Consider the following 16,428-nt stretch of genomic DNA (forward strand, 5'->3'; position numbering starts at 1 on the left):
GTGAGGTGGCTGTGCTGGGCAGGGAGGAGGGCCCCTCAGTGCAGGTGGCACCTGTGGAGGGCCAGGCACACTCCAGGCTCTACTGCCTGTACTGATGTGGCTGCCAACTGGCCACTCCTTGCATGGTGACAGCACAGCCCCAGTTTATGGGTGAGGACTGGGCTGGGGCTGCTCAGTAAGGACCCCCGGGCTCTAAGTGCTCCCTGCTGACAGCCTCCGGGGGAACTATTGGAAATCCCCCCAATCACCCCACCTGCTGACTTGTCCTGGCCACCTCCCCTGCCTGTACCCACAGGCTGAGTGTCCTGGAGGGAGTCACTCAACCAGGTTGCCCGAATTCAGGGCCACAGATTTCATGGCACTCAGGGAGTTGGCCCTCCCTCACCACTGTCTCCTCATAGTGGGTGGCCTCACTCCCCCACCCTGGGGCACAAGCTTTGGGGACCCTACCCTGGCATCTGCAGCCCCTCCTCTGTCTGTGGAATGCTCCCTTTTCTCTACTTTTCGTCCCTTTCTAGAGGGCTGGGCTGGGGATCTGAGGCTCCTTACACCTTGGGCCTCCCAGCGCACCTGCTGACTCCTTCCTGTGCTCCTGCTCAATCTGCTTGGAGACCCAGACCTCTCCTCGACCTTTTAGCAGCTCTCAGTGCAGCTGCCGAGATGCAGAAACACCCCCTCTCCTGGCACCCAGGCCCCTGAGCTCTTGGGGGTTCCTCTAGCCTCATGGCAGCACCCACCCACTCTCTTCTTCCAGCTCCCATTCCTCCTTCATCTCTCCATGTGGGCATCTGGGGCTCTGTGCTCGGCCCTCCTGGCTGCCCTTGCAGACAGAGTCCAAAGCCCTATTGACATGTGTGTCCAGACAACCTGAGACCTCTGCCTTTCTGTCCTCAGCTGCCCGTGTGCCAGCTTCCCTTGGCTTTCACCAGCATCCCACAATGAGCTGCAAATTTCCCCACTGAGGACAAGTCAGCTCTCCCCTGTATCTCCCATGGCAGTGATAGGCAGCAGCCCCCTGCAGAGACCCCAGAGTGTGTTCCTTGGCATACCCTCTGTGTGGGCATGCTGTCCCTCCTGTGGCTCCTGCTCAGTTCCTTCCCAGCACTGCCTGTGCGTGTGCTATTCCAGAGAGAGGCAGGTGGCCCCTCGTCAAATGGGGTCTATGGTGGCAGGCAGGCAGTGCAAAAGCTGAGGGGCAGCTCTGGGGTCTGTGCTAATCAGTGGGGTCACCGACTGGTGTGTGCCAGGTGGGAGTCCTGTCTCGAGACTTCCTCAGCCAAGCATGCATTGGAAAGTAAAAGGTGGTGCAAAAGTAAAGTATTGCTGTATGGCAGGCAGTGTGGCAGCTGGAGTGTGTGGGGAGTGAAAGCCGCACCCTGGCACTCTAAGCCCCCACATTCACAGTCTTCATGGGGCAGGCACGCGTGGGGCCAGCAGAGCCCTAGCAAGAGAGCCCACGGCGCCTCTGCCACTGCGTCCTGCACCGCTGCCTCCTAAGCCACTGCCTTGGGATTGTTAGGTCAAAGAGAGGAAGAGGTTCTGGGAGGGGCTTCCCAGTGACCAAGCACGATAACCATCATAGCCCTAAAGCTGCAGTTATGTTTATGATCCATACAGACAAGTACAGAAAAGCCCATGTTAGGGCGATGCAGGTGCTAACAAGGGGAACAGCTCAAAGCTTGGCCGGCAAGGCTGCCAGTGTCTTGCAGGGAGGGAATGGGGCTGAGGCTGTCCCTGCTGGGTCTGGGTCAGTAGGAGGCAGGTCCACACCCTGGCTTCCCTCACACGGTCGTCTCTCTGTGACTGTCTCCCCACATCACATGCTTGATCAGGATGTGAGAGGGACTGGTTACATGCCACGGAGCTCTGGAGATTGTCAGGCACACGCAGGTCTGTGTGTGTTTGCAGCAGGAGGGACCAGGGATCCAGAGCTGCGCAGATGTGCCTGGGAGGCCATGTTTGCTGATGTCACCCAGCACCCACCCTGAAATGTACTTTTGGTACATTTGGCTGTTAGTTCTAGTCCATGTCCTGTAAACCCAGTCAGGGATCATCTGGCAACGGTGCCACCTTGTGCTTCAAAGGAAATATTCAGATGCCCTGTCCACCCTCTGCTGGGACCCAGGTCTCCTGGGTGTTGGCAGCCTGCCTTCTAGGGTCTGTCTGCTGAGTTCTGCTGCTGTGCTTTTCTGGAGTGGGAAGGAGGCTGGGAGCCTAGCGGGGAAAGAAAGACTGTCATTGTTCAAGAATTATTCCTCTGCCTGCTCCCCCGGCCTGGACGATGGGTGAAGTCACTGAGTGTCTAGGAGCCACAGTAGGTGGTGAGCCAAGGCCCTCCCTGCAGGGGTGTGGCCAGTTGATCCCTGTTGTCTGTTCTCCTTTTTGAGGGTTAAGACTGAGCACAGCTGGGTGATCTAGGGGTTCAGGCCTTGGAGGGAAGAGTGGGGACCTGCTGAGTTTTTAGGCTGTTTGCTCAGGAGGTGGCCGGGGAGAAGGGGATTTCTCTTTTTCAGTCTGGGCAGCGCGCAGCCTGGGGGAGCTATCCTTCAGAGACTGTGGCTGGCTGGGCGGTATGGGGCTCACAGCTCGGACTTGGCACTCAGCGAGCTCTCATTGGTCTTCCCTTCGAAGCTAGGGGGAGGGCCAGAGAGCCTTTTCCCGCAGAGCAAGTTGCACAGGGCATGGCGGAACTTCTCTGCCACAAAGAAGTACATGATGGGGTCGAGGGCCCCGTTGAGGCTGGTGAGGCAGGAGGTGATGCGGTTTCCCAGGGCCAGGGCGCGCTGTGTGGAGCAGGAGGTGCCACTGCCACGGTAGTGCAGCACGTAGACGGAGCGGTTCACATGATAGGGCACGAAGCAGACCAGGAAGATGGCCAGCACCATGGCGATCATGCGTACAGCCTTGTTCTTGAGGCGCTTCTCCACGCGGGGGCCCTGCCGCAGGCTGCGAATGATGAGCAGATAGCAGGTGACCGTGGTGACAAAGGGGAAGGTGAAGGCCACGGCCAGTGACACCAGGGCATGGTGGGAGGCCTTCTCCCGGTACAGCTGTAGGCAGATGACCGTGTGGTTGGTCTGCACGGTTTGTGGGCTCACCAGCAGGGGGGCCATGGCCACGGCTACCACCACCCACAGGAAGGCGCAGGCCAAGTGGGCATAGAGGGGCCTGCGGAGCTTGAGGGACTTGACCGGGTGCACGATGGCCAGGAAGCGGTCAGCGCTGATGCAGGTGAGGAAGTAGATGCTGGCGTACATGTTGAGGTAGAAGAGGAAGCCTGTGAGCCGGCACGGGATTTCCCCAAATGGCCAGTGGTTCCCAGAGAAGTGGTAGACCAGGCGGGTGGGCAGGACCAGCACACAGGACAGGTCAGCCACGGCCAGGTGCATCAGGAACACGTTGGCTGGGGTGCCTGACTTGTGGTCCTGGATGAAAAGCCACAGGGCCAGGGTGTTGCCAACAAAAGCCAGGATGAAATCCAGAAGGTAGAAGGAAGCGAACAGCATGTTCTCCAGCGGCGTCTCCCGGCTGCATTGCTCTGTGGTGACCAGGGAGGAGTTGGCCATCAAAGCTGGGGAGGCCACCTCGGGGCCATCCATGCTTTGGCTGGAGGCAGAGCCTGGGAACAAGCCTGGAGGCAACAAACACACAGGTCACGGGGAGCCTGGGAGTTTGGAAGCCTCACGCTCTCCAGTCATCCAGAAGTAAGAGGCCCCCTACCCCTAGCTCAGGGGCTCTGGGACTGCTGAGGGACCTCTTTGTCCATTTGGGAGGGTCAGTGTCAAAGGCATTTGGAACTTCAGCAAAAGGTCGAAAAAAAGCCCGACTTGGAGCTTCCCACCGGTGCAGCTGCATCCCTACCTAGTAAGCGAGGGCCTGGGCCTGGGCCTGGGCCTGGAGTTCCTCACCACACTGCCCCTCCTCAGGGCCCCTGGATGGGAGGCTCTGCATGGTGGGAGGGTGGAGAGAATGGCCCATGATTTTTTGCTCCACCTCAAGGTGTGCTGAGCGGTGGAGACAGCACACCGGGTCCCCAAGCGCCCTCCTGATGGTGGGTGGTGATGTGTTCCTGAGCCTGCCAGTTCTTTAGCCTCGGCCTTGGTGCATGAACCCTGCTCACCCCTTTTTGACCTGCCTGCCTGGGCTCAAGGCACTTCCTGTGAGTGCAGTGACCAATGTGTTGCTGTTTTCTGTTCACCCCCTGTGGGCCTTCCGCCCCACTACCTGACTCATGGGAAGGTGTCCCAGGAATGCCAAGAGGACCACATCCTGGGAGGTCAGAGGCCTGCTCTGTCCACCCCAACCGAGAGCCCCTCAGTCTCCCTGGGGGCTTTCTGGGCATACTCCACCAGCTCCACTTGGGTCATGGTGACCAGTGGAGACCTGTCTTTAGGAAAAGACCTGTCCAGCCAGTAGGGAGTGTTTTCCCTCCTAGAGTAGTTAAGGTGGGGCCTTTTCCGGGAGGCGGTGAGGTAGGGACACCAGCCAGGGTTTTCCAGTTTAGATTTGCAGCCCCAGAAAGGTCCCTGAGGCTACCCGGCCTGCCCACCCCTAAGGGCCCTTTGCAGAGCCCACAGCCTGGGTGACAGACTGTTTATGTATGTGAACCCGGAGTCCCTAGCAGACAAAGAACCTGATTCCTGTTAGGATTTTAGTCAATCAAGAGACACAGAAAGGAGAAGGAATGTTCCAGATACCCTGCCCCACCCACCAGGCCTGGGAACGGGGGTTCTGGCAGCAGAGAGGTTAGCGGGAGAGAAGCCAACAGGGCAGCAGTGGCAGGCGGGGCTCAGGCTGCAGCCCCAGCAGGGTCCTTATCTTGGGCAAGCCTGGCTCTGCACCAAGCAGCCAGCAAGTTTCTTAGTGTACTTGTCCCAGCCTCAGTTTCCTCTTCCCTTAATGTCCTTGGTAACACCTCCTGCAGGGCTGCCTTTGGGTGGGTGCTGGTGGTACAGAGCAGGCATGGTGACTGTGTGTTGGCCTAGCAGCCCCTGGAGGAGGAGGCTGGGGATTGTCCTGGCATGGAAGAGAACCAGGCATGGAGGTGTCTGGGGAAGGTTATGGGAGGGCCTGGTACCTCCTGTCAGTGGTAAGCAGGGCTGCTGCCCCTCCTTTGCGGAGGTAAGGGCTGGCTGGTCTGAGCACCTGGCCAGTTGATGTCCTCAAGCAAAGGGGAGGATGGCACTTGCCTATAATGTCTGGGGACATTCACCCGACCACAAAGATTGCCCCAGCTCCAGAGCATTTCAGGATGAACTATTTTCCTTCTGGTTCCAGGAATGGGATCTGTTCTTGGGTTGTAGTCAAGTGCAGAACCCCCTGTGGAAATCCAAGTGCTGTAACCCTCTGACTTGGAATGGTCTCAGTGACACACCTAGGACTGCTAAAACCAGGGTGGGATGCGTGGAGAGCTCAAGGATGCGGAATGTAGGGTGAGTGGTTTTGGGGAGTCCAGGCAAGGGCCCAGAGATGGGCTTGAGCGAAGCCCCAGGGATGGGCTATGGGGGCCCCTGAGGGGGATGTGGATGTTGTGGAGAGGGAGGGATACAGCCCTGCGACCGGGGCTGGGCCTGCAGGGGCAGGGAGGAGAGGGAGCAGGTGCTGAGGCTGTGGCTGTGCTGGGGGCGAGGACAGGAGACTGGAAACCAGATGAACAGGTGCATAGGGAGAGGAAGGACAGATCAGGGGGCGAGGGACTGGAAGGGAGGGCAAGCAGGTGTGCTGATTACAGGAGAGCAAGAATGGATGGACAGGGGCCAGGGAAGACAGAGGCTGTGGAGCCCAGTGGGTAAGGCTCCTGTCCAAACACAGGGCTGGGAAGGGGCCAAGGTAAGTGCCCTCCACCCCGGCTCCAGTCCCTCAGGTCTGGACTCTGCCCCACAGTGTAGTTATCTCCTGGCCCTTTTGAGGGCAGCTCATGGGTACGACTGCCCACACTACCTGGCATGGTATGGGCCTACTTGTGCTTGCTTGCTCCAGCCCTAACAGGAAGGCATCAGTAGCCTCATTGTACAGATTAGAAAAATCAAGGCTCCACATGTACTAATTTGCCTGAGGTCACTTGTCCAGGGGGCAGTGCTCCTGGATCTGGGAGTCAGGTCCAGAAGAGCCCAGGACGTGGCCTTGCTTCAGGGGGCTTTAGGGTCTGCCAGGGCCCCAGGGGTCAGAGGTGGGAGTGTGGCTTGGTCCAGAGCTCACGCTGGAGCTGTTGGGGCCTGGTTGCAGGATGCTGCCTAATTTGGAGACCCAGTGTGAAATGAATATGTCTTTAGGGAAAGCCTATGCTCGGGCCTCCAGCAAACAGCCCCTTGCTCAAAAAGTAGGTATTTCAAGATAGCAGAGCATTAACCCAAATCGGGGTCCCGTGGGACTGCAAAGGTCACATATCCTGTGGCTCTGGGTGGGCCTGAGGCCAGATATTCTGCTCCTGTCTGGTGGCCCAGTGGGTTGGGGCTGCCGTTGGCCTGCCCTGTCGGCTGAGTGTAGCCAGTACGTTTCTGTCTCTGAGACTGAGGCTTAATTTTAAAAGCTTTCTGGTTTGTTTCTGGTTTGCTGGTATTTCTCCATTGCAGGAGTTCTGATACTGATTTTTGCAGTATGGTCTGAGACAGGCCCTCTCACTCTCCACTGTCCCTTAGAAATGCCTCCCTCAGTCTAGACCCACTAGGCTCACTGCTCAGACTACCACTGAGCAGGCATTCCCAGGGGAGGGCATGGGGTGCAGGGGGCCTGGGCAGCACAAGGGAGAGCATCCCTGGGGAGGGGTTGCTGGGCAGGTGTGGCCGTGGGAAGAGCCCACGGTGGCAACACCGTGGCCAGATGTGGCAGTTTCCTTTGCACTGGGCACCTGTCCCTCTCTGTCCTGACCCTTGCTCTCAGGCAGGTTCCTTCATCTGACTCCTGCTGTGGCAAGGTTTCCCAGTGGTTAGTGTCCAGGGTGCTGGGTTCCAGCTGATGTCGCAGTATGGACAAGCCACTTGCCCTCTGCAAGCCCCCAACAGAGGGACAAAAACAGTGCTTTGTGGGTCGCTGTGAGTTCAGACTGTGCTCAGCCTCCAATACTTAGGTCATGCCATTTATGAAAGGGACAAGAAACCCCTGTCTCCACCCCAGCAGGGCTCCCTGCTGTGCTTCCTCTGCGTGGTCCCTGGCTCCCTGCCCCATCCGACCCATCCCTTACCTCACACCAGGTCCAGGAGGAAGAGGTGGCAGGTGAGCTGCCCCGTAGGTGGCGGCGCCGGTGGTGGGTTCCGAGGAGCTGTGGGTATGAGGCTGGCTATTTAAGGGGAGGAAGGGAGGCCGCAGCCCCTCTGGCCCTGAAAGGCCACTTCATTCCTGAGGGGTCCCTTGTGTGGTGGGCTGCTTGTCTGGCTGCCGCTGCTGCCACCCGGGCTGTGAATATTCCAGTGTGTCCCCAGCCCGTAGCGTCACAGAGGCTGAGTGTGTGACTGTCTTTGGAGCCTCGAAGTGGGTGAGGGCCTGGTGGGGGCTTGAGCTGGAACTGACAGACACAACAGGACGTTTCAGAAGGGGATGACTTCCTACTAATGGGGGGCCGGGAGGGGCTGGCTGCCATGGCAACAGGCTAGCACTCCTAAGCCTGCGCTGGGCGGGAGGGAGGGTGGGAGGCTGAGCAGGCTTGTTTGGGCCGAGTGAGAGGGGACTCTTTCAGAACACTTGCTGTAGGGGCCTTGTGTCCTGCCCCGTATAATTAGGCCCCGTTTGGGCGTTCAGAATAAATCACGGGCTTTCTCTGGAGCAGGGAACAGCTGCGGGAGCCTCATAATGGGGTGCTGTCTCTTCTGTGGGGATGCGCAGGCCTGGCCCTGGCCTGCGTGGCCGCCTCCTCTGGACAGAGTGCTGAGGAGAGGTCCCCCTGCCTGCTGGCCCCTAAGACTCCTTACCGGGTAGGTAGCTTGAGGCAGGGGTGCATTTGATTGTCAGAGGTCACTCCTGAGACTGTGAACAAATCTCTTTTCTCCTTATAGTTCCAAAATGATAACTCCAGTAACCCAGGGAATGAAATCACCATTCTTAGTCTGAAAAACTTTAAAATGTTTTAGTTAAACATTGAAAACTGTATGTGGCTAGCATTTAGGGAGTACTTGCCACATGCCTCGTAACCCTGTGTGGCTGGGATTATTGCCCCATTTTATAGATGAGGAAACCGAGGCTAAGAGAGATGAAGAAACTCACCCAACAGCAAATACTAGAAAGAGACAGAGCCAGAATTTGAACCCAAGTATATGTGTCCCTCCAGAACTTAAGCTGTGTGTGTGTGTGTGTGTTTGCTTGTTTTTTGTTGCATTTTGAATCTAGAATTCTTAGGTTCCATCTTAATTTTACTTGGAAAAAATTCTGAAGGTTGCCTTTAGATCTGATGCTGGGTTCAATGTCTGTTGAGAAGCTGTTTCCCATCTGGGGTTCCTTCAAGAAAGACAGGCTTCTGAGTTCATCTTGCCTGGGAGCCAGAGGCATGTGGAGGGATCTGAGCCAGGGGTCAGGACCCTTCTCGTCATGCCCCGCCAGTGGCCGTCTGGAAGAACTGGCTCATAAGGGTTGGAAATGTGGCTATTTGAAACTGGCTGCCCTGACCAGGGCATTTCTGGGCTCACAGACCATCTGTTATTTGGATAATTGCTGACAGTGGCCTCAAGGGCACTAACCATTGCAATAGAGTCTTGGGGAGTCGAGCTAATTTCTATAGCTTTGAAACATCATTCCATGTGGATTGAATGTTGTCCTGATGCCAAGGAGGAGTCAGCACACCTGAGAGTGGGGTTATGGAGGGTAAATGCAGTGTCTGTGACAGAGACCAGCAGGGGGGTGGGCTGCCACTGTGGAGGTGGCCTGGGAGGGGCGGAGCACAGGTGTCCAGAGAGGGGGAGGTTCAGGGGTCATGGGGATGAAGAACGCAGCCATAGGCCATATTTGCCACCCATTGTGGGATAAAGGCAGTCAGGGCTCCCCGTCTCTACCTGACCACGTTGTCATTGCCAGATGATGCCCACTGTCCTTCCCTCTCTGGCACAATCATTTATTCACTCACACGTTCAACAAACCAGCCCGATTTGCTGACCTGTGTTGTGGGTTCTGGTGGGGGCACAGCTGAGCGCCAGACAGCAGCTTAGCGAGTGGCTACTGGGCACCATACTTGGGCCCTTGCCCTGCACAGCAGCTAGGAAGATCAGACACCCTAGGGCAAGCAGAGCATAACAGGACAGAGGACAGAGTCTGGGGCAGGGATGCTGAGCTGGCTGCCCTGGCATCTGGAATTTGCCCACTGTAATCTGGTTCTGGGATCTGGAGTCTGAGATTTAATCTCTTAGGTAGGCTCCCTGACCGGCTTGTAAAAGGCACTAATGCTGGGTGTCAGGTTGTGTGGAGGCCATGCAGGTTGGAGGCTGCATGGGGACCTGGGAGGGGAACCCAGATGGGCCAGCACTATGTTCTAGATTCAGGTAGCAGTGGGAACCGGCAGCAAGGGATGTTGGATGGGGGCTTTTATGTGTTTTTGCTCAGGGACCCTGAGTCTAAATTCCTACCACTTTTGAGCCTCAAGGAAACAGAAGCCATGTTGATTTCTCTGTCAGTTGAGACCACAGCTGTTGCCCAGCACGGGGAGCAGCATCAGAAATTACACTAAGGTCTTCACAAAAGACTCTGTCATGGCAGTTCTTGGGTTGGGGGCCTCCATCTGACATAGCCGTGCTTGTCTTTGGAGACAGAAAGTGCCTGTGCATGTTTGGGCCCCTCTTCATCCGGTGGGCCCCCAAGGAAGGGGGTGAGCAGGCCCCGCAGCCTGGCATTCACTGCTGGGCACAGAAACACTCGCTGTAACTTGTGTATGTTAAGGACATTTGACAAATTACAACTAAATTTTCAACAAATGTCAATTACATGCCTACTCTATTCCACACACTGTCCTAGGCTCGGAAGAGGTGGAAGGAAGAATACACCACGGCAGACACAGCCTGCTGGCGTCTTTGCTTCTCGTCCTTTTCTGAGCATAGAGCCTTTTCCAGGGCTCGCCTGTGTCTTCCAGGTGGCATGACTGCGCCATGTCCTTTTCTGTGACCCTGGGTTCAACCCCTTTGGAACCCCAGGCAGAGGGCAGCAGCTTAGGGAGCTCTGGAACTCTGTCCCTAACACCTTCCCTCACCTCCCACAGACACCTGTGCCGGCCATGCCACAACCGTGAGAAGGCCAAGGGCCTGGGCAAGTACATCTGTCAGCGGTGCCACCTGGTCATTGATGAGCAGCCCCTCATGTTCAGGAACGATGCCTACCACCCTGACCATTTCAGCTGTATGCACTGTGGGTAGGTGTGCTGCCCGCCCTGCGACAGGGGCAGGTGGAGAGCCAGGGTTGCCCCAGAGCAGGGGCAGGGCTGTGGTGAGGCGGGAGAGGTGAGCCAGGTGGGCAGAGGTAAGTCTGGAGATGAGTGCTGGGTAAAGGGCAGAGGTGGAATGGGAGCTGGGGAGCAGCCGTGGCAGGAAGCACCTTTCTCCAGGGTGCCGGCAGGGGAGCACTTGAGACTGAGGGAGGGTGGTGGCCAAGGCCCCTGGACTGCTGGTGGTTGAGACAGAGCAAAGGACAGAGTCAGAGGGGCAGCAGAGCAGATTCCAGAGTGGGATCAAACTGGCATTGCCTGGTCCCCTCTGTGCGTGTCCCAGACGTCCAGTCTGGTTGGGAGGAGGAGGGGCCTGAGAACAGACCTGCTTCTCAGAGGCCTGTTGATGCAGAACACAGGCGTCCTTCTGCCAGGCCTGTGGGGACTTCAGTGCTCCAGGGCCTGTCTGGGGCACAGGAAGTCTTCAAAGGGCCCAGAGATCAGAGACAGCCGCCTGCTCCATGCTCTGCTGGAACAGAATGGGGCCTCTCAGGGAGCTGCACCGGGGCTGGAGGGGCTGGAGGGACCCTGCAGAAGGGCAGGGATGGCACCCAGGGTCTCCACACTGTCTTCCAGGAAGGAGCTGACTGCCGAGGCCCGTGAGCTGAAGGGTGAACTCTACTGCCTGCCCTGCCACGACAAAATGGGCGTCCCCATCTGTGGGGCCTGCCGCCGGCCCATTGAGGGCCGTGTGGTCAATGCTCTGGGCAAGCAGTGGCACGTGGAGGTGAGCCAAGCTGGTGGACACTAGCCAGTTCACAGTCATGGTCAGAGCCTTTCTGCTCCCCTAGCCCAGGCTCCGAGCAAGGACCTTCCTCCCTCTGGCCAGGGAACCAGGAGATCTGAGCCCACAGGCCACGCTGAGCGGCCCCACTTGCCTTTCCTCTTCCTCCTCCTTGCATTCTAGGAGATTCTAAAGTCAGGAGAAGACCTTGGGGATAGTCTTCTCAGGGCACCCCGTGGGGCTGTGGTTGACAGAAGCAGTTGTGTGTGCAACCTGTGTAGACACGGAGCAGTGGCTCCTCAAGTGTGCGACCTGCGTACTGAGCATGTGGGTTCTGGTGGGGGCACAGCTGAGCGCCAGTCAGCAACTTACCCCCAGACTGCGGGCTCTCATGTTCTCACAGACACACTCGAAGAGGAAGTTTGTGTTCCCTGGTGGCCAGCCATCCTGTGTCCCAAAGCTGTGCCTTGGGCAGCCTGTTTAAAAAAGGTCCCTGGTGCAGGCCCTGACTTGTCCCCCAGGGGATGTGCATCCTCACTTGCTGAGTCCTGGAGGACAAAAAGATGTTTCCTAGTGACCCCCTGGCCCATGGGGGAGGTCCCCAGGAGGTGCCACATGACAGGCAAGGCTCCCGCCTGGGAGGGCCCCCCACACTGTGGTACCTTCCAGCACCTGATTCCTAGGGCTGAGGCTGCCAATGAGGAGACCAGACTGGGAGAGGACGGTGACCTGCGATGTCACCATGGGTACATTAAGAGCAGGGTCTCTTGACCCCAGGGCAGCCACCATCTGCCTGGCCTCTGCTTCCTGTCCCCTGGGGTCACCACCCAGCCTTGATGCCACATGGCCCACCCTCTGTCCTCCCAGCACTTTGTCTGCGCTAAGTGTGAGAAGCCGTTCCTGGGGCACCGACACTATGAGAAGAAGGGCCTGGCCTATTGCGAGACCCACTACAACCAGGTAGGCTGGGCGGGGCCCTCAGGGCTGGAGGGCTGGTGGGGGAGCTATGGGGAGCAGGGCAGGCTGTGGACAGACCCTCGAGAGCCCTACCAGGTGCTAAGGCCCATGCCTTTGGCCCTGACTCCTGGTTTGGGGTCTTTATACCTGGGTAGCTGTCTCAGCCTCAGGGTCTTAATTTGAAAGACATACCCTTATGTCCAGGCCTATTGCAAGGACAAAATGAGGCATCATGAGGTTCTGGGCAAGTGGGGGTGACAGTGCTGGCAGGTGCCCCCTCTGCCACTCTGATGCGGAAGGCAAAGAAGGCTGATGGGATGGGGTCACCACCCAGGTCCACCCCCTTGCAGGACACCAGTGGCAGCAGAGGGGCCTTTTAGGGAACAATGCCTCAGACTGATGTCCTTCCCAGGGGATGAATCTCATGGGCCAGCAGTGTCCTGTGCCCAAGAGGAAGGGCCCAGGGGTACACTTGACACTGGGTGTGTGGGGAGAGGCCAGGCTGCATCCTGGCCCTGGGCCGGACTGTGACTGCCTGCAGCCACACTGACAGCTTACCCGGTCCACAGCTCTTTGGGGATGTCTGCTACAACTGCAGCCACGTGATCGAGGGTGATGGTGAGGTCCCTGTGTCCCTGAGCCCCTCCTTCCTGCCTGCCTGTTCCCCTGGTGGTGGTGGGGAGTTGTCCTGCAGCTGCACAGCTGGGCCTGTGGTGGCCTGGCTGGGCCTGCTAAGCCCTGCATCTGTCCCCACAGTGGTGTCAGCCCTCAACAAGGCCTGGTGTGTGAGCTGCTTCTCCTGTTCCACCTGCAATAGCAAGCTCACCCTAAAGTAAGTTGGCCACCTCTCCTTGAGGTGTGTGACGGGCCGGGGCAGAGGGCACTTCTATAGGTTCCTGGTGGAGCCCTGGTGGAGCAGCCCGGGCCTCGCATAGCATGGGGAGACTGAGGCAGGTTCAGGGACCTCAGGGCACAGTGAGAGAGGGGAGAAATATGTGAGCCTCCTGTATACCAGCAAGGACCTGGGCTCTGGGGAAGGAAGGGCCTGCCAGCCCAGGGAACAGCATATGCAAAGGTAACGGAGCAAATGGCTGACTTGTCCAGGAAGCCTCGTGGGGTGTGGGTATCTGGGGTCATGGCAGGAGAGATGGGGCCCAGGTTTCTGAGGGTATGAGGAGCCACAGAGAAGCCTCTAGGAGGGAAGGGTGTCTTGAGGTCCATCTCTTCAAGCCCATCTCTGGCCTGGGGCCTGTTGCATGGTCTGGAGGTGTGGGCTGGGGCTGAGGAAAGCTCACTCCACTGCCTCCATGGCCACTGTCTGAGGTCAGAGTCAGTGGGGTGTGGGGCCCACGGACCACTGGGCTTCGTCCCTAGGAACAAGTTTGTGGAGTTTGACATGAAGCCCGTGTGTAAGAGGTGCTACGAGAAGTTCCCGCTGGAGCTAAAGAAGAGGCTGAAAAAGCTGTCGGGGCTGACCTCCCGCAAGGCCCAGCCCAAGTCTGTGGACCTCAACTCAGCCTGAGGGCTGCTGGGCGCTTCACCCAGGGCCCACCCCCTCCACGGCTTTCATGGGACTGCTCACTCTCTTTTCTCCTCTCTGCCTTCTCTGTGTCCCTTCACTCTTTGGCTGGGACCTTCCTTTTTTTCTGTGCAGAGGCAGGATTTGGGGGAGGGGGCCTGTGACCCGCCCAGGTCCATGCCTGGCAGCCACGCCCACCTGTGCCCATGAGGTCACGGCAGCTTCCAGCCAGCCTGTCCTGCCCTATCCCTCCCACAGAGGTCCTGGTGGCACACTCCTGTGAGAACCTCTGCTCCAAAATGTCCCTGCTGCATGCATGTTGCCACTGGGGTGCAATAGCCAGGGAAGTCCGCCTGAGTCACTGGGCCAGGCCATGCAGATGGAGTCTCAGGGAACACACTTCAGCCTTTGAACACTACTCAACCAAGTAGTATTCTTGCACCCAAACTGGGTGAGCAAGTCCTGCCACACCCCCCTACCAGCCACCTAGAGGGCCAGGACCCCACCCCACCACCCAGGAGGCCTTCCCAAAATCCCACTGTGGCTGCCTGCTTCAGTTTCCCCTTCCCCTCCCAAAGGCCTTCATTGTACTCTTGGGTGGGGCTGGGGCCAGTGGCCAGGGAGGACACTTTCTTTGTGGTCAGTGCAGACCTGGTGTTGGGGTTCACGCTTGCACAATGAAGGCTGTTTCACACAACCACAGTGGCCTGGTTTATGGGGGGACATGGGGATGGGCAGTGTGGATGTGCCACAGCTGGTGTTAGTGAACACAGAGACATCAGACAGGAGTCCCCAGCCCCTGTCCTGGGCCAGCTGGGAACCCTCAGGCCTGGGCAGATGGGCCCATGGGGCTGGGACAAAGCCTGCCAGTGAGGTAGGGGGACCCAGGCCTCCAAAGCCCTGTGTCCAGCTCTGCCCACTGCCTGGCACAGGCTGGCCTTCTGAAAGCAGTCCTTTCATCCCAGTGCCCTGGGGGGGAGGAGAAAAGGCACGCAGAAGGGCCTGGGAGGACTCTCCAGCAAGTGCCCTCTCACGGAGGCTGAGAAACAGGAAGGCAGGGAGGAAGAAGGAGACGGAAGGAAGGAGCGAAGTCTTCCTGGGAGAATGCAGCTGTCACCAGTTTACCTGGAGAAGTCATGATGTCTTTGCTTTCTGGAGACCCTCTGTGGGCCACAGCCCCCCACCCCCAGCCTCCCACTCATTTGCAGCGACCTTCATCCCTCACAGACACTTTGCTCCATACACTTTTATTGAGCATTCTGCTGGGGGGTCCTCCTTTGGCCCCTGTGGTCAGTGCCCAGGAGAGAGGGTCATCTGGATGCTGTGTTTTTTGGAGGAGAGTGTGGCATGCCAGGTCTGGTCTGTGGGGGTACCCTGGTCAGGAAGGGCAACTGGGTGGTCATACTAGGAGCTAGCCAGGGCCAAGGACTGTGAGCCCTGCTGTTTGTTCATGGTGCTCAGGAGCTGCTGCACATATGAGGTCAGCAGGTCATCCATCTTGTAGCCCTGGAAAAGGGACAGGGTAGGGGCAGAGGCTGTGCGTGCAGGGAGGGTGGTGGGGCTTCTGGACTTGGACTTGGGAAAAGGGCTCTGCCTATGCTGCTGCACCTCTCTCCCACCTTGGAATGGGTCCCTTGCTGCCCCGGACCTGGGCACGTAACCAACCTCCCTCCTGGTCTGCCCCAGTGCTGCTTTGTTCAAATCTGGGCTGGGAGAGGGCACCAGGCTGCTCACCAGCGAGGTCTCGCACAGCAGGCGGCTGCCTCGGCCCAGGCTCCCCAGCACCATGTGGAAGTAGGTGCCGCCACTGCTCCAGCTGGAGATTTTGGTGAAGGAGTGGGTAGCCAGCAGGTCCTGGGGGCAGAGGGGCAGGTGGGCAAAGAGACCAACAAGCCGGGCTGGGCCAGAGCCTCTCCAGCTTGCTGGTTGTGCATTGAGTCTGTGTCGGGGACTGGAGGGAGGCAGGACGTGCTGGCACAGGGGGCTGCAGCCCCACCTGCGCAGGGGTCCCTGGACCTGGCAGAAGCCCCGAGCGCCTGAGGCAGCTACCTTTGTCTTGGGGTGGATGAGCAGAACCCCATGTCGGTTGATGGCGATGAGGATGATGTCTGGGTGGGAGGGCTCCGAGGTTTGCTGGGAGGGAGGAGCCCAGTGGTCACAGTCCAGCAGAGGCCAGGAAGCACCTCCTCAGAGCCCACATAGGGCCCACACACATAGGCACATGCACACACATACATGAACACACGCCCAGGTACACGCACACATGCACACATGCACTCTGACCTGGTGGCTAGCCCACCCCCAGGAGTGTACTAGGGGGAGGCCTACCTTCACCTCAAAGAAGGCAGACCCAAAGGTAGGCCATCGGCAGATCCACTTCAGGAAGGCCACCTTGGCCTCCTCCACTGTCTTGTCCTTGTGCTTGTCATAGGACAGAAGGATGCTCTGTGGGAGGGGGAGGGCTGGTGAGGGCCTGGCAAGAGCAGCTCCTGTCTGCCCGAGGGCTGGCTGGAGGTGCAGGGGAGGAGCGGGATGCAGGGATTGGCATGGAGAAGCTGCGGTAGGCAGGGCATGGCACTGGGTGGGGTGGGGCAGCAGCCTGAGGATCCTTCTCCAACATGTCAGGGACCTTTTTCCACTCCTCTGAGGACAGCAGGCGCGTGAGGTTCTCAGGCACTAGTTCCTTTAGGATCTTGGGAATACTGGCCAACTGGGACCGGTCATTGTCAAACTGGGCCTTGTAGATGATGCCTGCCAGATGGATGGCATCCTCCCGTGAGCACTTGTGGAACCCACGCAGGTACTTGGGCAGCTCCTGGGTGGTGGACACACTGG

General features: G+C 58.4%; 3 protein-coding genes across 11 annotated transcripts in view; 1 reads left to right on the plus strand and 2 right to left on the minus strand.

Annotated features, from left to right (window-relative positions):
• The window catches only part of LIMS2 (LIM zinc finger domain containing 2), a 34,114-nt gene extending 19,824 nt beyond the window's left edge, over nucleotides 1-14,290 (plus strand). For all 6 annotated transcript variants that reach the window (XM_053596826.1, XM_053596821.1, XM_053596824.1 and 3 more), the window contains 6 exons: nucleotides 10,172-10,321; nucleotides 10,970-11,120; nucleotides 11,985-12,077; nucleotides 12,644-12,692; nucleotides 12,831-12,906; nucleotides 13,449-14,290. In XM_053596826.1, coding sequence (XP_053452801.1) covers nucleotides 10,172-10,321; nucleotides 10,970-11,120; nucleotides 11,985-12,077; nucleotides 12,644-12,692; nucleotides 12,831-12,906; nucleotides 13,449-13,596 — 667 coding nt within the window. In that variant the 3' untranslated portion in view covers nucleotides 13,597-14,290. The remainder of the gene's footprint in view (nucleotides 1-10,171; nucleotides 10,322-10,969; nucleotides 11,121-11,984; nucleotides 12,078-12,643; nucleotides 12,693-12,830; nucleotides 12,907-13,448) is intronic.
• Nucleotides 7-10,037, minus strand: GPR17 (G protein-coupled receptor 17). Its single transcript, XM_053596827.1, has 4 exons — nucleotides 9,546-10,037; nucleotides 7,905-8,047; nucleotides 7,181-7,501; nucleotides 7-3,631 (listed from the first exon to the last, which is right to left on the minus strand). The coding sequence occupies exon 4, from the start codon at nucleotides 3,597-3,599 to the stop codon at nucleotides 2,580-2,582; it is 1,020 nt and encodes a 339-aa protein (XP_053452802.1). The 5' UTR covers nucleotides 3,600-3,631; nucleotides 7,181-7,501; nucleotides 7,905-8,047; nucleotides 9,546-10,037; the 3' UTR covers nucleotides 7-2,579.
• Nucleotides 14,291-14,423: 133 nt separating the features above from the next.
• MYO7B (myosin VIIB) overlaps nucleotides 14,424-16,428 on the minus strand; it is a 91,288-nt gene continuing 89,283 nt past the window's right edge. For 2 of the 4 annotated variants that reach the window (XM_053596816.1, XM_053596815.1), the window contains exons 44-48: nucleotides 16,223-16,408; nucleotides 15,922-16,038; nucleotides 15,643-15,726; nucleotides 15,328-15,447; nucleotides 14,424-15,099 (exon numbers count right to left, since the gene is read on the minus strand). In XM_053596816.1, coding sequence (XP_053452791.1) covers nucleotides 14,998-15,099; nucleotides 15,328-15,447; nucleotides 15,643-15,726; nucleotides 15,922-16,038; nucleotides 16,223-16,408 — 609 coding nt within the window. In that variant the 3' untranslated portion in view covers nucleotides 14,424-14,997. Of the gene's footprint in view, nucleotides 15,100-15,258; nucleotides 15,448-15,642; nucleotides 15,727-15,921; nucleotides 16,039-16,222; nucleotides 16,409-16,428 lie in introns of all 4 variants that reach the window. The other 2 variants (XM_053596814.1, XM_053596813.1) reach the window with 1 other exon arrangement.

Source organism: Nycticebus coucang, chromosome 7, assembly GCF_027406575.1.
Source record: "Nycticebus coucang isolate mNycCou1 chromosome 7, mNycCou1.pri, whole genome shotgun sequence".
Taxonomy (NCBI): Eukaryota; Metazoa; Chordata; class Mammalia; order Primates; family Lorisidae; genus Nycticebus; species Nycticebus coucang.